We start from the raw sequence: 20,043 nt of genomic DNA on the forward strand, positions 1-20,043 counted from the left end.
AGGGTTAGTGGATAGAATATACAGTTTGTACAGTATAAAAAACATTACGTCTATGGAGAGTCCCTACAAAGATAATGTACCAAACATGGTGTGTGTGTGTGTGTGTGTGTGTGTGTGTGTGTGTGTGTGTGTGTGTGTGTGTGTGTGTGTGTGTGTGTGTGTGTGTGTGTGTGTGTGTGTGTGTGTGTGTGTGTGTGTGTGTGTGTGTGTGTGTGTGTGTGTGTGTGTGTGTGTGTGTGTGTGTGTGTGTGTGTGTGTGTGTGTGTGTGTGTGTGTGTGTGTGATGATTTAGCAAAGTATGAGGCAAGTCAAGGTAGGGCAGTGTCTGTTTGGTTGCCATGTGACAACAAGGGAATCAACAGACTTCGAGTTGAGTGAACACATTTAAAAAGAAATATTTTTTTGAGTGTGCCATGCCCATGAGAGATGGGGGAAAAAATATATTAGTGCTAATATTCTGACATAGCAATAGATAAATAAATAAATGAATAAATCTGGGGCCAAAATATATTCGAAGCATATTACTATATGTTGTAAATATAATACAAAAATGATATATACATTTTTATTTTCCAAAATATATGTTGTTAAAACCAACCTTTAAATGTCAAAATATATTACAAAATAAATAAAGCTATTTTTATTCTTTGTATATTGTAAAATATATTTTACAATATACAAAGAATGCTTAAATATATTTAGCTAAAACATAAATAAATATTCTAAATACATGTATATAAATGTATTTGACATATTATATATATATATATATATATATATATATATATATATATATATATATATATATATATATATATATATATATATATATATTTATTTATTTTTTATTTTTTTTTAGTGCTATATTTCTATGGATGTATCAGCACATCCGCATTTCTTGTGTATGTATGTAGTATTTTCGAGATTTTTGCTGGATGTAGTACAAAGATGCTGTTGTTGTTTTTTCAGGGACTTTTTTCATTTATCTGATCATTTCAAAGGGCTACATATTTGGCTTCACTTTCTGAACGGCAGCCTATAGATTGAATTTCCAAGATACGAAATGTGTCTATGAATTCCCATGCCATGACCCCGCCCATTTCACAAATTCCACGCTCCCATTGGCCGCCTCTTTAAGGGCGGAGTTTGTGATGCTCCTTGTGCTTGGGAATGTTTGTCCGCATTCTCAGAGTCAAACTGAGTTACCGCTGCTCGGACGTAGGCACACGGGCGATCTGTCGCGATTCATAACAAGTTCTGTGAGTTTCTTGGAAACCGTACGGTAGTTTTACAACATTTGCACCACGTCGAACTTTGTGATAAACTTGCGGTGGCAAGGGAATATTTCGCTTTTGAAAATTTGACTCTGCAGCTTAATTTCTCTAAACGTCATCATTTTCCCTCACTGCATTTGGCTTGAATAGCACTCTCTGATAGTGACCTGATGGACTAAACTTTTATATCTGTACTCAGTGCTCCAGAGAACGCAAGACATTATCCCGCAGCAGGACTGTAACGGCAGACCGCACAATGATGAACAGGAACGGAATGGTCACAAAGATTCGCACGCGGATAAGGACCGACCCCTTCAAGAACTACTATGACCTGGTCGGCAGAGAGCTTGGCAGGTAAAAAACAAAACAAAACAAAACAAAAAAACACTGTAGACTATCTGCTGTATGGACAAATTAGCGCAGTTTCAGAAACTTGGGAACCGGTGTGAGAATTAACTGGCCGGGGGAGTGAATCACCATCAGCTGGAAGCCGAGGGTTTGTTTGGCTCCCGCACGTGCAATCTGAGGATCAACTGGATAGATTTTAGCCTTTATTGTTGCTTCCCAATGCTGCAAACGAACTACATGGATTTATACAATAAACCAAAAAATGTATCGTTTATTATAACGGTACCGTTCTAATTCGCTTTGCTCCCTTGCAGCGTAGACCAGCAGGTGGTGCAATCAGGTGAATAGCCTAGGTAGTGTTGCTTTCCCAAAAGAATCGTTGTCGTTTACTTTCATGCATATTTTTGTTCACCAAGTTTTGTGAAGACCGCTTTAGTGGCTTTTCCTCTCAGCAAAAATAATGCAAATCAATATTGTCACAAGTAGGGCTATTTGTTTTGAATCGATTCTTAATTAAGATGTATATTAATGTGAAGACGTTATTCAGATTTGTTTTTTTGTTGAAAAACTGATATCTCTTTGTCACTTGCGAGGGAAAACCTTATGATGTTTGTTTAATCAATCTGTAGCCAATTTTGGTATTCGGTCATGAATGAATAGGTTGACTAAAAGATTCAATGACTCCATTAGGCCCTTCACACAAATTGGCTTGTCGCCACTGGCAACGATAAAACGCGTAGACAGGGACACTGAACGAATCATACTGAATTAAGTGAATTGATTCAAAATATTAAATTCACTGGTGAATCAATCAAAAGTGAACTCCGAACCAACATTTTCCAGGGGTGTCCCTTGTGTCTGAGAATGAGACTTGAATCCTTTCAGTGTGTTTTCTCAAGTAAACAAAAAGAATTCGAAACATGTTAATTCAGAGCCGCACGGGGCCCATGTGTGATAGATGTAGGACTCCTTGCCGTGACATTGTTCTCTAACTCTCCACTGACTAATTATAGACAAGATGGTATCGTTTGACCACACAAATTTGTTTTCTCTTGGACAGATGTGTTCATTTAGAGTTAAACATTCATGCTGTGCATGTTGACAATTGCATGGTCTGTTTCGGTTGCTTTTCCAAGTTGCTGGAATTTAATTCTCATTGCCATTCCGCATCATTTATCCCAATTTGATGGGTAATTTGTGGATTTGGTTGTAAAATGTCTCGATTTGGACTGGATTTAGTTGGCATTTGGTTCTCCTCTGAAACGTTTTGTTTTGCCCCGCACTACGAGAGCTGTGAGGATTCTAAGGCATGAGTAAATCCCAAGTTTTTCCTGTAATTAAAGTGCAAAAAACACCACTTGCATGAGTCACAAGGCATGCTGTGACTTATTTATTTTTATAATGCCGTCTATCTGATTTTCTTACCATAGTGGTGAATTGAATGAGCATTGGGGGAATAAAGATGTTGCTGGATATTGATGTTGAGATTAGGTAGGCAGAAGGAGGCGGTCATACAAATATCTTGCATTCCTACAGCGTAACCTAATCTGATTTCATTCCTTCCCTTCTTTTTCTTTGTCTCATTGACATGCATCGTTTTCATGTAGACATGTGACAGTAGCTTTGCAGCAAAGATATTTACACTGAGCTCAGTGGGTCAGCTTGTCTTGTGATTTTCCTCTGAGTTTAAACGAAGATGTTTTTCAGTGATGGGTCAGCTTTTAAATTCATTTTTTTAGCTCTCCCAATGACCGTAACATAAATGTTGGCCTAGATTTTTCTTTTAGAATGTGCACACACTTCCACTCATCCCACTGGAGTCCCTGGAGTACAACGTAGACTGTAAAATGTACCTTCCTTGTGTATGTGTGTGTGTGTGTCTCTGTAATGTGTCTAACACACTCATCTTACTGAATGGCCAAACCATCTGGCCCTGTTGTCAGCACTCCATTCATTTGATACAAAACTCCAACATCAATTTCCGTGTTATTCAGCTAGATAAAATCCAAAGTTTGTTCCCAGACAACTTGTTTGTTTATTTGATGGAGGATCAGTTTAGGTCAGTTTCTATTTCCAGTCATTTTCTTCCACATATTTTTGAATCCTTCTGATTTATAACAATGGTACTTGTTCTCATTAATGCGTTGAGTACCAAAAGTCATCACTGGTGTGGAAATAGACCGTGTGAGAGAACAAAATGTGAAAGCTGAAATCTACCAAATAAACTTGTCCATTCCACTTGAATATCTGCCGGTTACCTGTCATAGAGTGTAGTGGATGTCCCAGTTTATGAAGTTCTTATGCGTTGTGTCCCAATTCGGTGAGATTAGAGGTTATTTTTAAGCATATCATCTTTGGAGCTCCTCTAGAGTATCCAAAAATGACTTTAACCCCCCAACCTTCAAAATCCCATCTCAGATCATGCACCAAAATATAATCTATTTGAGGAACGGCATCATCAGTCCTAGCACCCCTTTTTCAGAAGCTTTCCATTGACTTCATGTTTTCAGCAATTTTTTTTCGTGAAACTTGACACTTTTTTTTCCCCTCTTGCTGTGCGGCTGTTTTGGTAATCTGCACTTTTTATCCTCAGGAAGCCAATAAAGTTCATGAGTTCAGCTGAGAATTCAGTGATCCTCTATCCGAGGTGGTCTGAGTGAGGAATGTTCTACTGCAGAATTCTGGGATGCTGACTGAGCCTTCTGCTGTACCAGTAGTAGACAGGCCAGCTGTGCATGTGTTGCAGTCTTTCACTTAATAATGGGGTTGAATGATTTCCCTCTAATAACGGATTTAGATTGTATATCTTGGTGTCTAAATGGTCTTGTGTTTGTGTCTTCATGCACACGTGCATGCTTTTGGTCTTTAAATGTTTATTCACTCTTTGACTCTGAAAGTAGACATGTTTCTACCATCTGGGCATGAGAATGAAACCGAGAGATGGAGACAGACAGTGAAAGAGAAGACGGTGTGATTTTTACACAGGAAGTTTAACCACCACCACACTATTTGGGTCATCTTCAAAAATGAATGTACAAGTCCTACCCTCTGTTTGAGTGGCTGTATTCATAAGTAGAAAAAAACGTTTCAAAGTATTGCATGATATTAGTGATTTCTCATTCATCTTTGTTGATTTTTGGGAGTGCTGAACGAAGTATAATTTTATTGTGAGGGGGTAAAACCACAAACATATTTTTATCCCATCCCTCTGGACCCCGTCTGACACTTCAGACCTGATCTTTTTACAAAGAGAGCAAGAGAAATGTGAGCTTGGCATAATTATGGCATATATGCGATGCCCTTTGACCTTGACCTTTGACCTTCGACTCTCAATCCAATGCTTTATGGTTGTTTTTGCAATTCAGAAGTTGTACACTTCCTTATTCAATGTCTGCACCGTTCACAACAATTTCTTCACGTGCTGAACTAATGAACAACGGGGTTGTTCTGAGAGTTGGCATCATCACATGCGGTTCTTGTACTCCATTTGAACTCTGTATTCTGAGCCCAGAGAGAGCTCAGACACTGGAACGTGCTCGCTTCTCCTCGACCCTGCCAACCACACTCGCGTTTAGCAGGAAAACCACTCCAATGCTGGCAATGGATGGATTTTGGCTTGTACCCTTGGAAATTTTCAGAGGATTTTAAGAGTTCTGCAATCTTGGGAATTGTTAACAACAAAAGCTTTTTAAACACCCCATGAAATTAATGTTCTGGCCTCAAATATAATGTATATTTAGTAGATAGAGATATTAAAATAGTCTTTCTTATAGGAAATTTGGCCAAAATATTGCAATTTATGGATCAATCATGTTCTCTACCCATGTTTCCTCCCCTGTCTATTTGTTTTATTCTTTTTTTTAGTTCATGCACATTTCTTAAATGTTTCGATAGTTTATACAACAGAAAATGTCAGCACAGGAAGGACTGCTTTGCTTGGGCATTTCATTAGGTCATGACAACTGGAAGCTCCATCCTAAATGTTTTATAGTCCGCCTGCGTTTTTGCGCGTTCGTGTCAAACTTTTAAGTAGGGTGTTAATGGAGATGTAGATGGGACGAGACAAGCGGTGGACAGAGGAGAGGTCACCCGGGGGCTGTATTTTGTTTGTTAGTGCCATGTTTGGTCATTTGCTGAACTAGACGGTGGCAGGAGTGGACACCATTGACTCTCAATAGAGGAGTGTTGGAAGAGTGGGTGGTCTGTCTGTTAGGGTCCGAACCCCACACACTAACTGGTGTCTTTATGATATGGCCTGAAGAGGAGGTGTGGTTAAGAGCCATTTGTCCTTCTCGCAGTCAAACAAGAGAATGCCTACGCTGACAGGCCTGTTCTTTCTGTGTGTGCAGCACCCTGTGTGTCTTGACTGATAGATGAGGCGTTGGGAGGTCAGATGAGAGACAGCAGGAAATCAGTGTGAATGAGCCTGTCTGTCTGTGTGTGTCTGTCTGTGTGTGTGTGTGTGTGTGCGTGCGCGCCTCGGATGGCTCCAACTGTCAGTCTTATCATTTAGGTGTCAGGCTCTTGTTGAAAGTCAAAAAGAGAGGGAGGGAATAGTAGTCCATGGAGGTAGTCCATATGACTTGCACATTAACTTCATGTAATTGAGAGAAATTCTCACTTTTGTTGAACACTTCCTTGTAAAAGTGGATTGATGACTTTCTCATTCTGAGCATGTCAAAGATGCAGCAGTTAAAAAAAACACATCAGTGGCTTATCAGTCTGCAACACACAACCACTGAAACCACGTCTTTATCACCATGTTAACTTCATGAACCAGTTTTACAAGTTTAGTACCCTCTGGTATTTTAATGAATGGGAAACTCAAATCAACCATTTATTATATACATCTGTATTTAATATATATTTTAACATTAATTAAACTAAATATTTAATAGATTTTTTTTTTTCTTAAATGTAAAATTTATCAAATTAAAAATCAAAATAAACATTATAAATTATATTTATGTAATTAAATATAATATCCCCTGGTTTCACAGACAAGGCTTCAGCCTAGTCCTGAACTAAAATGCATGTTTGAGCTGTATTAACTGAAAGCAACTTGCACTGACACATCTTAAAATATATCAGTACCATTTTGTCTCAAGATGCACATCAATTTATTTTTTTTTGGCCTATGGCACGTTTATAAAATCTACTTAAATGCCCTAATTGTTCTAAGGCCTAATCCTGGCTGTGAAACTGGGCCTATAATATAAATGTATTCATTTTTTTTCATAAATATACCGCAGGCATTCAATGCCTTCTAAACCGAACAGATTAATCTGGAGGGTTGTGTTATAAAAGCTCATGTTTAATAGAACATGAATGTCATTTTTTCAAAGTGTTTATATTTAGATTTCCCTAAACATACCCTGTTTATTTATTCACTCTTGTGTGTTTGTTTGTGCACGCAGGGGCAAGTTTGCAGTAGTGAAGAAGTGTGTGGAGAAGACCACTGGCAAGGAGCATGCTGCAAAGTTCCTGAGGAAAAGGCGGAAGGGTCAGGACTGCCGCAGCGACATTCTGAACGAGATCGCTGTGCTGGAGTCAGCTGAGGCGAGTCCCTACGTGGTGGCACTGCACGAGGTCTATGAGACCACCACAGAGATCATCCTCGTATTAGAGTGGTAAGACACACACTTAGTTATGTTGCGACATGCCCTGACCGTGAAAGCCAAGCGTAATGCGGAGTGTTTTATGATGGCTTGGACGTTGCACACCGTAATTTTGTTATTCCAAGTCACCAGGGCTTTTGAAGATTAGAATTACAGGCACAAAGAAATGGCACAGCGGGCAAATCAAAACAGATTTTTTTTTTTCATAACTCGTTTGTTTGAAAGAGTTTATATTTGGAGCTTGTATTTGTCTGTACCTTTCTGTTACCACAGACCACATTGAACTAGTTCTTCTTTTAACTGAGCGAGCTGAGTGTTCCATTTACAATGACCAAAAAAAAGAAACAAATGTATAATTTTCCAAGTGAGAATGTGGTGTTCTTGTGTTTGCCCCTCGTGAAACGTCAAATCCGAACGCTTCTCAGAAAGCACCCCAAAGTGAGTGCAGTTTTTCTGACCATGCTGCAACTGCCAAAACCAAAGCAGTTTCTTTTGCCTTGTCATTTTCTGCTGAGGTTCAGCAGGCCTGATCAAAATGCTTTTAATTTAAAACATTGATAACCTAAATTCACTGCATTACTCATCTACAGGATTGCTTTAGCCAAAAAATAAAAACAGCTATAATTTACTCACCCTTACATTGCTCCAAACCCATATGGCTTCATTGTGGAACACATGTTTTTAAAGCTTCAAATCTCCAGTCTCCATTCATTGCGATTTTAAATGGGGAAAAGAGCAACCAGCCCGTTCTTCGAAGTTTCTGCGTTTGTGTAATGTAAAAACTTAATATAGGTTTGGAATTATGAATCATGCATTTAACACTTGGGCTTTCACCACATGTTTTAGAAAAGGCATACTGTATATTGTCAGCTGAAGTGTAATCTCACTATTTTAACTTTTCCAGTAAAACGGTGATAACGTTCGCTAATGAGGAGGAAATGACAGGTCGTTAAGTTTTAAATGCTTTTCATAAGCTCTGTGTGTCTATCATTTGAATCTCCTAATTTGTTGAAGGCATTTCATGGTTTTTTTCCCTTAATTACTGTTACAGCAAATTCTGCATAATGTCAACAGCCTGTTTTTTTTGCGTATTGTGTGTTGATCTGTATAGCAAGGCAGGATGCTGACTGGTTGAATGACGGAGGTTTTGAGAATTGGTAGATTACATCTGCTCTCTGTCTCAAAGGTAACTTGCCACAAAAAAAAAAAAAAAACCTCAGCCCACTTGCTCCACACTGCTAAGCAACTTCCTCAGCGAAGACAGCTGTGTATCAATCTGTCACTTGTAAGCACGCACATCTTTGTGCGTGCAGACAACCTGTGGAGTAAGTTTACCATATAAGGAAGGTAACACTTCTCGTGTTTTGTTAATTGTTGTGCAAGTTCAGTTAAGGTCTGCGTGGAGTCATGGTCTAGTTGATCTGTTTACACATTATGTATAGGCCTATATTATAGTATTTATATATAAATAAATATTAACATCCCATTTATGTTTCTACACAAGTAAATTATTATATATTTATTTAAAAATATCTGTATAAAAAATAGCCAGACTATTCTTTTGTTTTGCATGTATGCGTGTCCGTGCTTTCGTGTTAGAATAGTATGTCTGGTTTGGTAGGGAGCGATGCATCTAATTGTTTTTGCTCTGGTTTTGTGTTGTTAGTTAAATCCTTAAACTTGATGTGGGAAGGTTTAGCAGTAGAAACCAGTTTAACCGAAAAGACACAGACAGAAAGAGACGCTTCAATTTCCATTTCCTGTGGCTTTTCTGCTAAAAGCAGAGCTGCGACGTACTTGCGCTTGCATGTGCAATGCATCACCACATCCTCTGTTGTCAGAAACAAACCAAATTCTCGCCATTCTCTGCCATTTTAAAGTTAAAACCCAAGCTATTGTGAGACTGAAAATAAAAAGGTCATAATTACATTTACCAAACACAGACACCCCACACAAGTTTTGTGGTGAAACACCAGCACCGAACCTTACGTGAACGCACTACCCACTGCTTTTTCTAAGGCCACATGTATGTGTGTTTGGTGTAAAATGGGATTATTTTAGGATGTTTTTGGCACTGGCTTGCAAATTTAAAACGGGTCAGATCAAGTAACAGGTCTAACTAGAAGTCAAGGAGCCAGGAAGAGGATATGATGCAGTCTTTATAGACTCTTCTTGTTTAAACTATTGTTTTTTTTTAAGCGGCCTACATTTTTATATTGAAGGATCTAGAGACCAGAATAGAGACTTTAGGTCTTGTTTTGGGCCATAAAAAAAACTAGCATCCACCCACACCATAGCAGATGCAAGTGATGGCCCTTGGAAAATGTGAAACATTAGTTGTTACTCTATCTGTGGTAATGTTTTTCATTCCTTAAACGAAACGCAATGGGGCCCTCCCTTGCTCCCGAGTTTGTCATTTATCTTTCTAGGAAAGCTCTTATGTAAGTCTCTTTGTTGCAGGTGTTCATCTTCATCACCTGCTTCTTTGTTTTCCTCATCTGCTTGATCAAAAGTCTGAAATGGACCATTCAGTGGCGGCTTAAGTTCTTCTGACAGATGCAGATGTACACTGTCCTACTTAAGCCCATTGTTAACCCCCCCCCACAATAAAGACATCTTATGGAGATTTGACAGCTTTTGCTCTGAGACACATTTTGAGCTACTTGGAACGTGTTTTTTTTAAAGATATTGAGCACACGCTTCATTTGCTGTAGGAATTTTCTGATCATCCAAAACAAAATCGGAATTCATTTGTTTCCATTTGGTTGGTGTGAAAGCAATTGGCTTCAGTCCACAGTAGGTATGCATGCAAGCCATCCTAAATCATGGAACTGAGTCACTGTTTACTACAAGTGTTTCTTAGTTACTTGTCTTTAGATAAATTTGCCTTTGGAGAGCATTCTTCGCATCTTTTGCAAGAAGCTTAATGTCAGAGTATTAGTTCTCGTCTTCTCATGAGAGGGGAACTGCGCTCTTGGTGGTCTAGGGTTGTGGATGAGCATATTTTTGTCCTCTTTCTGTTCCAGAAAATGAATTTATTTTAGCACTGAATCTTTGCCTTTGCTCCAGATTCTCATGGCTTAAAACCACTGAGTAAACTTGCAATTCCCCTGTCAAGCGTTCGGTCTTGGTTTTCATCTCGTTTACAAGAGCAGCAGCAGTTTGATCCTGTGAAGTGAATGAAAATAGGAAGTCAACATCACCAGCCTGTAAGCGTGCGATTTTACTCAACCACTGCTCTTCTTGGGTCACAAATCTGTGTCAGTCCACAGAACCACTTTATAGATGCTTCAAATGTTCTGTCTCACACGCACAACTGAACCAAAACATGTTTTTCCGTCCATTGCAGGCTGTGAGGATTTGATCCTGCACATGTGTGAGCATTAACAGAACTCTTTGGGTTGTTTTGCTGATGTTACTTTAGAAGACGGTGATTTCTGGGGAATTTAGAGTGGAGGGTTTATTCCATTAGAGCTTGAGCTTGAGCTTTTGTGATGTGTTTGATTAAAGGGGGCTGAAAGGTTCCCCACATCTTAGTGTCCTTACTTTATAAGCCTCTAGTGGCTCATCTGATAAGCGATACCCAGAATCCCCTATTTATACAGCTGGATTCAACTGTTATGTAATAGACACCACACACAAATGCATACAGACTCGACACTGTAGATGAAAAGCATGTACGTGAGTGTCTATGGGAGAGAGCGTTTTGTGTGCGGCCCAAAATTCACTACACATGGTCCTAATTTTCCTAGTCTTTCATCGCCCAAAGGCATATCTGCCTGCAAATCCTCATGGTCATGGTAACCCTCTCTACGGTTACGCAAGGATGAAGTTCCATCCCCCTCCGCTGTAACCAGGAGTCTTCTCTAATGTATGTAATGTAGTAATTAGCCATCTTGTTGGAGAAGCCCAATTATAATATGTAGAAATGAGCGCAAATACCTGGCATAGGTACACCACCCACATAGTGGTTTGAACTGTAACCTATGTACTATTGATTTCAGGGTCATTTTTATGAAGTTGTTGTTGTTTTATTGAACTCCGTTGGTTAGATGCTTGATATGGCATGCATGCATGCTGATATCAAATGGGACAATGACACACCTCACCCCCATGTTTGAGACAATTTTTAGGATGGTTGCATCAGGGTGTTTCTCTTTTTTTTTTTTTTTTTTTTTTTTTTTTTTTTATATAAACGATTTCTTTTTTGTGACTTGGAATCATCAGTCAGGGCATGTAATATGTGACAATGTAATATTTGAGATCTAAATTGTAACACTCTTGCACTTTTTTTCTTTCTTTCAGTGCTGCCGGAGGTGAAATTTTTGACCAGTGTGTTGCCGATAATGACGAGGCCTTCACAGAGAAAGATGTCATCCGATTGGCCAAGCAGATTCTGAAGGGCGTGGCCTGTCTCCATCAAAACAACGTAGTTCATTTGGACCTTAAGGTGAGTGTTGGGCATTGTACTATGTTTTGTGCTTTTTGATTAACTTTGGAACAGTTTTGTTGTAACTGAGGTCTAAAATGTGACTGCCCTTTATTGTCATTTTGAAGGTGGTGAATTTAAAATGACTTGATGTCTGCAGTAATTAATTAACTTGCTGTATAATGTTTGTATAATTGCTTATGATGGTGTTCTTATTTAAGATTTACCAGACCTGTTTAAACGCACTGTTGTAATGATGGCACCCACTGGTTCAAACTAATTGTAATGTTACTAATTTCATCAAGTATGCCCATTCGGTGTCTAAAAGCCTTGAACGGCTCTAATCTGGTATCACACCTACTAGTTTTGTGCCTTGGGATGTTAGATTGAATGAAAGTTTGTTTGATTTCAGTTAACTTATTGGGCGTGTGCTTAAGGTTGAAACTGTTTGATAAATGGTAGTAATGGGGCGTTAAAGACGGGTACTGTTCACATGCAACTATTAGATTCATTAAAAAAATGTAACGAAAGGTTAGTGCCAGTAAGTTTTCTTATAGTGAAGGTTTTTTCTTCCTGTCTGAAGTGTAATTCAGTGTTTCCTTTCTCTCACACTTGTAATGTCTTCTCCAGCCTCAGAACATCCTGTTGACGAGTGCTCAGCCTCTGGGTGACATCCGTATCGTCGATTTTGGCTTATCTCGGCGGGTGGACAGAGTGACGGAGGTACGGGAGATCCTAGGCACTCCCGAGTATGTGGGTGAGTTGGACATCCCTCATTTGCAAACCACAAACCCTCCCATGCACGGCATAACTGCTGCAAAAAAACAGATACAGAGTAAAGGTGAAGACTTTTCAGCTCAGTAAAGTGAAGAGGAGGGGGAAAATGAAAGCTTGCGTAGGACTAGTAAAACTTCACATGATAGAAATCTCAGTTCTTGAAAATCTGTAGAAAGGTCAAACATGAAATGGTGTCAGAAGGATGTTTTTAAATCTTATATGGGAGCACTGAGATGCTAAACTTTTTTTTGTGTAGCGGTGATGTGAAGGGTTCTGAGACGTTTGTTTCTCTCTTTCCTTCAGCTCCTGAGATCCTGGACTATGAGCCCATCAGCACAGCTACTGACATGTGGTAGGTTGTACTTATTGAATGTCCAAAGTCCAGACGAGTGCGCGTATCTGTTTGCGGTATTTGACACACATATGAACGTTATATAAAGGCCATTTAATGCTGTGACGACCTCTAGATAAATGGACCTATAAAAGCAGATACAAGTTGCATGAAGCATTTCTATAATCTAGTAGTATGATAAGTGTCAGTGTTTATCAGCATGGTAAAGTCAGCGTGTGCAAGCCGTTTACAATCCACAGATAATCTAGAACAATCCCTAGAACGTTTACTCATTTGCTGGATGGAAAAGGTGTTTTTCTCACACACAGTCTCCATTTTCCACATCATTCTGCTGTCCTTAAACAACATACAATTTCCTGTCTTTCATAATTGGCGGTCGCTTGGGTAATCACTATTACTTTTGGTCATTTAAGTACTTATAACAAACCTCTTACCTCAAGTTTGAGCGAAAATATAAAGGAAGTAGTGACAGATCTTCTGTATTGTGGCACATTTGTGTGATTTACTAAAAAGAAGGAAAAAGAAATAAAGGGTGGGACTTGGTTCTATTGGTTGTTGATTGGATAGAGGCAGATCTGAATACAAGTTTGCAGTCGATTGTAAGAATAGGGTGGAGTTTAAGCAAACACGCTTGAACCAGCCCAAACTGGTTTGCTGGTCTCAGATGTTTTAAACTGGTTTCCCAGCCTGACCATCTGATAAATGACCAAAATCCATCTAAAACCAGTCACTGAAACCAGCAAACCAGCTTGGGATGATTTTTTAAAATTTATTTAAGGTTTCCGATTACTTTCATGTGATGGAATGGGTAAAGTCAACTTTGGCGTTTTTCCTCCATACTGATCTGTTTTGCTTCTTTACCCCTACAGGAGCATTGGGGTACTGACTTACGTGATGCTGACAGGCGAGTCCCCTTTTCTGGGTGAAGAAAAGCAGGAGACCTTCCTGAACATCTCCCAGGTCAACGTGGACTACTCGCAGGATGTCTTTCAGGGCATCTCTGACCTCGCTGTGGATTTTATCCAGTCCCTGCTCATCAAAAACCCCAGGTAAGAGAAGTTGGCGGTTATTCGTGAGTGTGGATGTGAAAGGACAGTGTCCCGCTCCAGTTTTGTTTAGGCAAACTTGCATAACCTGATTGATGTAGTGGCTTTAGTTGGCTCTGCCCCCGACATGTAATCTCACGCTTCAATCTCTCATTAAAGCGTAATAGCCTCTTGGTTTAGAATATACAGTGAAATGATCCTTGCAGTCTTACTGGTTTCCCATATCCCTGGGCTCTTTTGCTGCAACTGATGAACAGCAAAGGCGTTTTTAGGTCAGTTGGTGTAACTAATGGCAGTCCAGACCTGCCGCCATCACGGCTCTATGGGAACTGATAGTAGCAGAGTCTCTGATCCAGGACCATAATCTGCACCCCATAAAACTTAATGCTTGTAGATCATCGGCACTGAGAAGGCAGGAGAGGAAAAATGAGAGCTTAAAGCTATGTGGAAAAATTCCTTGGTGTGTTCGTAATTGGGGAAGGAAAAATCCTGGGAACCTAAACGACAGTCTTTCATATTTGCAGAACTGATGGAGAAACCAAATGAGAATTTTTAATGTGCTTTAGTCATTGTACAAATAAGCACATTTCTTTAATGTTTTCACCACTTAAGTATTTGTAAATAAACGGACTTCTGTATTTTATTTTATAATTTGGTCACACTTTAGATTAGGGTCCAATTCTCATTACTAACTACCTATTGACTATGATTTTTGCCTCAAACTCCTAATTATGCTTATTCATAGTTAGTAAGGTAGTTAAATTTAGGTATTGGGTATAGGATTAAGGATCTAGAATATGATCATGCAGAATAAGGCATTAATATGTGCTTTATGTATTAATAACCAGCAAATATCCTAGTAATATGCATGCCAATAAGCAAATTAATAGTGAGATTTGAACCCTAAACTAGTGTTACTTATAATTAATTATAATTGTTTTATAATTTATGCTTTTTATTTATTCATAGTACCACCAATATGTAATTTGTCAAACACCTTGTCTATAAAACGACTATAACTGTTAATTTTGTTTATATATTTATTTTTAGGCAACGGCTATTTACACTGAAAATAGCATATTTTCTTAGCAATAGAGGCTATTTTCACTAAGTGCAAAAAGTGATAGATGCTGTTTACACTAAGTGAAAATAACATTTTCTTAGTGATAGATGAGATTTACACTAAGTGCAAATAGCTGTAGATGCTATTTACTAAGTGAAAATGGTAATTATATTCTATTTACACCATGTATTTATATTAATGTAATTTATACTTTTATTTTGACAGATACATACTATTTGCACCTCAGTATTGTTGTACATTAACAGCAATAATAACCGTGTAAATGATATTTATTAAAATAAAAGCCCTCCCTACACCTAACCCTACCCAATAAATGCTTTTATTATTATTAAGCCTTTTGTTAGGCACTTTATTTCCCTTTTTTAAGAACATTTTCTTAATTTTTAAATGGTGTAAATAGACACTCCGTTATTTTTAATCTATTGATCTTGCCATGAATAATATCTTTTAAATTATTTATTCATTCATATGCCTGTTTTTCTTTTCCTGGCAAAACATTGCTCCCAGTATTGGCGCAAGTATTTGGATTTTTGCAGTATAATTTCAGTTTTGTCTGCCAGTATGAGAATGTGACTTGCTTGATCGACCAATCAACACTGTCTATCACCAGTTCTGAGATGCATGTTGTACAATCTGACACAAAACACAAATGTTGCATCATATTGCTCATTAGACCCCAAAAAATCAGTGTGTTTAACAGTCTTTTTTTTTTTTTTTTTTTTTTTTTTTTTTCTAGAAAACGAGCAACTGTGGAACAGTGTTTAAATCATCCCTGGTTAAGGGTCGACACTCCTCACCACACTGTTGACGAGCAAGAGGCCAGCCAATCCGAATCAGAGCCTGAGAGTCCTGTCCCTTCCCCAGAACTTGTCGTCATCCCTTCGTATCCCACATGCCCGGGCCAGGGGGAGCTGAAGACTGGTCGGGACACTTTCAATTTCCCAGAACCATTCCCATCCCGTCCAGAGATAAAACAAGAGCTCATCTGTTAAGTGACATGATTGCCCAATCGGAGGGCCTCTGTGTTAACGACCGAAAGACTTATCAGACCATACTGGTGTGGCCTAGTTTGGACTGGACAGCGGCGGTCTACTCAGGTGTTTGCTGCACCTTTTGTATGTGCGTGTAAAGTCTTTGTGTTGTCTTGTGTAGGATACGTAGCCGTCCGGGCCTGTGAATGTGAGTCAACCTCCCTTATGACCACAGAGGTGTGTGCGTGTGTCTACAAGAGATCTGAATGAGATTTTATAAGCCCTTAATAAAGCATACTTAAGCTCTTGGTCAAGGATCTTAACTCCTTGGCGCACAGCAACAAACTGTTTATACGTTTGGAGTGGATTGAACCTTTTCTGCTGTCTGTACTTGGTCCAAAACTCAAGTCGGAGTCTCCCCAGGAAGTGCCTGCTGCATTGTAGGAAGGAAATGGAAAGCTCTGAATCGACTGATGTTTTATTCATTGTCACTGTTCATTGGATCAACGTTTTATGATATATTATGAAGCAATGATGCTGCTGCTGCTTTCTTCAGAACAGTAGACTTGACATCATTCTGTTTCTTTTAGAAGTGGCATCTGCATTTTAAAGAACTGATTCACAGAGACTACTTTTGTTCTAGCACTTTTGGTGAAAAAAAAAAAAAAGTATATTCAAATTTCTCAAGCACATTTAATTAGTTCATGTTAGCATGGTTGTACATATCCACAACCACTGTTTGTTCGGTTTCTCACAATATTTCTGTACCACTTTTTCTGTTATTCATAAGTTTGCTATAATTGCACAAATGTCTTGTACCATTGTTTTGTTTTCGAAGGGCATTATTGCCTTGTTGTAATATATTCTGTATGTTGTTATTTTTGTTATTATGTCTGGTAGGGCATCATGGGTATTGTAAGGTAAAGTTTCCCAAGTCATCAGTGATGGAGTGGGGCTTATAACTGAGGGCCACTCAGAAGGTTTTCTGGGATTTGTGCGTTTCAGACAGTTGTGGGAGATGTTTGCATTTTGAGAAGAACCGAGCACAACAAAACAAAAGGCTTTGATAATTGTATATTTTTTATTTTAAAAAAGAATGTAAAAAAAAGTATTTTTCTACAGCTGTATTTTATGATTTAATATGAGAAGGTAAATTGTAATATTAATTTTTTTTTTTTTTAACCGGTTGTGCTTAAACTTTGCACTTGTGTCCAGTTGGACTACTTCTATGTATTATTGGCATGCCTGGCAAGATATTGAAGAAAATAAATGATCATTTTGTATTAAACTTATGATGAATCTTGTTTGCTTACCTTCTAATATGAGCTAATATACACTGTTCAAAAGTTGGTGGTTGGTAACTTAGCATAAGTTTCTTATGCTCACCAAGGCTGCATATATTTGATCAAAATGCATAAAAACAGTAATATTGTGAACATTACAATTCAAAATAATTTTCTATTTTAAAATGTAATTTATTCATGTGATGCAAAGCTGAATTTTCAGCATCATTACTCATTCTAATGATGATTTTGATGATTTGCTGCTCAAGTCAAAATTACTAATTAAAACCGTTGTGCTGCTTAATATTTTTTTTAAACCGCGAACAGCATTTATTTGAAAAAGAACATTGTACAATTTTTTTGTACATTTTTTTTACTGTCACTCTTGATCTAATTAATTTAAAGTATTCTTTTTCCAAAACAACAAAACTTTTAGTTCTTTCAGTACTTTTAAATGTGTATATTCATTTATTATTAGATGTGTATATTGTTATCCAAAACCTAGCCATATATAAAACATTTTAATGTAATGAAAGTTCTCTTTTTTTATTACTTTTATACACGATGCATTCTTGATTGATTCGTTTAACAAAAGAAAATGTACAAAATGATGCTTTATTGGACCAAGGCAAGTTTCCACATTCCAAGCAGCAAGGTTGCAGGAAAATATGAAATATTGCCCCTCCTTGCAGTTTTCCTAACCTTGTGAGGCTGAGGTAACCGCTTTAAATGACTGTGAAAAAATCATTTTCTTTGAAAGGTGGGATTATGTTTGCCAGTGTTCCCTCAGAATTATGCAGTAGTTTCTGCATTTAGATGCCAAGCTTAATATCATGAGACGTGAACTCAGCTTACCCTAAAGGATCTGGCATGCTTTAAACCAGGGTTCCTCAAACTCGGTCCTGGAGGGCCACTGTCCTGCAGAGTTTAGCTCCAACCATGATCAAACACACCTGAGTAAGCTAATCAATGTATTTAGGATCACTAGAAAATCACAGGAAGGTGTGTTTGATCAGAGTTGGAGCTAAACTCTGCAGGACAGTGGCCCTCCAGTACCGAGTTTGAGGAACCCTGCTTTAAACAATTGTTGGAAAGTGAAAATGTATAATATTTATAACTTTTTTTTTGTAAATTTGCTTTGATATGTTACTCATTCTGCTTGTCATATTGAGAATGAACTCACTCTTGCACACATCTCTCAGTCACAGGCTGTATACGTTTGGCGCTTTGGAAGTGCGTGCTGTCATGGTAAAATAGTGCAGTTTACTCTGTGATGTCCTACCGGACTCTCAAGAAAGTTGTTTTTGATAACTAACTTTTCATCACAATAACATGTGCCTTTTACTCTGAATATGCAAACACGCAAACAGGAAAGGCCAGTCTGTGTTTCTGCATTCCTCCACACACACACACACACACACACACACACACACAGGTTGGACAACATTGACATCTGCCAATAATTCTTGTTTTAATGTGTTTTTCCTCTGCATGTTAGCATTCTTCCTGCACACACATACACACTCCCACCCTGGTCTCTGGAGTTCCCGTTTCCCAGGGGAATCAGAGGAAAGCATTGCTGTTTTTCAGATGAACTGATTCTCTTTCCTGTCCTTTCTTTTCGCATTCCTTCTGTTTCTGTCTTCACCTTCTAACGATGCTGCATTACTTCTGCTCACTCCCACTATAATGGTGGCCAATATAATATTGAAATTTACATAATATAATGACAGTATGCATTATGCAGATACAGATATAGCAAACTGTTTAAATGACATGCTGAAATGTACTGCTTTTTCATTAAAAAAATGTTATTAAAAACGCATAGAAAAGGGTTAATCTTGACTAAATTTTAAAGAATCCTTTATGACAATAAGGTTCTATATGAGGAATGTCATGTTTAAAGGGTAACTTAATTTTTTCTGTAGTGATAAAGTGTTTAATTCGTGACATTTAATTAAAATTATTTTAAAAAACTAAATCCATTAAATGATCCCATAATGGGAACCCTTTGAAGGTTCTATATGATGTGTGTTTTCTCAGTTTTTTTGGTATGTATAAAGGAACTGAATATCTTTGATACTGATGAAACAAGCCGAACTGCAACGATTGGCTGCTCTGTGTTTGTTTAATCTCTGAACCTTTCCTTAGGTTCCCTGCCCTCTCTCATACTGTGACATTATTGTGCAACTGAAATTCATTCTGAAATGTCATCTCTAATCTCATCCTCCAATTCCCCACAGCAGAGGGCCGCAGTAACAAGGAAAATTCCGGAAAGGGATCAGGAATTCAAAACATATGGGAACAAAGAGGAATCTCATAATATCCATCAGATCAGTGGTCTGAGTCTCTCACCTTTGGAGTTACATAACCTGTGGATGCCAGAAGGGCATTATGAAGCATAACCTTTTTTACGAGTTCTGAAACATAGACAAAATAGTCTTTTGGCAGCTAATGTTCTCAATCGCATGTTTAAATAATTTGGTATACACAAAACAAGCTATATCAGTGCTTTAGCTTTTATTTTATTTTATTATATAATAATAATATTAATAATAATAATAATAATAATAATAATAATAAGGTGTCAAACCTGACAGGAATAATTCACCCAAAAATACATATTCTCTCATCATTTAGGTAACATGACAGCCAAGTATGTTACACCCGGGAGCTTCAAACAAGCAAAATTCAAAAAGCACCATGCTAGTAAAGTGGTCCACACAACAAAGTTTTCTGAATTCATGATAATTTTAGATGAGAAACAGATTGAAATTTCCTTATTCTCTGATAATCTGCCATAAACTGTTAAACCGAGAACCGCTGCACCAGTTGTTTTGTTGAACTCGAGATCAGGGTCA

General features: G+C 38.1%; 1 protein-coding gene across 2 annotated transcripts; it reads left to right on the forward strand.

Annotated features, from left to right (window-relative positions):
* The first annotated feature begins 1,188 nt into the window (after positions 1 to 1,188).
* stk17al (serine/threonine kinase 17a like) lies at positions 1,189 to 17,191 on the forward strand. Of its 2 annotated transcripts, none has more exons than XM_079821912.1 (8): positions 1,189 to 1,282; positions 1,474 to 1,628; positions 7,040 to 7,252; positions 11,546 to 11,690; positions 12,300 to 12,426; positions 12,750 to 12,798; positions 13,668 to 13,847; positions 15,665 to 17,191. In XM_079821912.1, the coding sequence occupies exons 2-8, from the start codon at positions 1,531 to 1,533 to the stop codon at positions 15,918 to 15,920; spliced, it is 1,068 nt and encodes a 355-aa protein (XP_079678038.1). In that variant the 5' UTR covers positions 1,189 to 1,282; positions 1,474 to 1,530; the 3' UTR covers positions 15,921 to 17,191. The 2 variants fall into 2 exon arrangements, with proteins under 2 accessions (XP_079678038.1, XP_079678037.1); XM_079821911.1 differs by having other exon boundaries at positions 1,195 to 1,259.
* Positions 17,192 to 20,043: the final 2,852 nt, after the last annotated feature.

Source organism: Gobio gobio (assembly GCF_949357685.1).
Source record: "Gobio gobio genome assembly, chromosome: 1".
NCBI classification, from domain to species: domain Eukaryota; kingdom Metazoa; phylum Chordata; class Actinopteri; order Cypriniformes; family Gobionidae; genus Gobio; species Gobio gobio.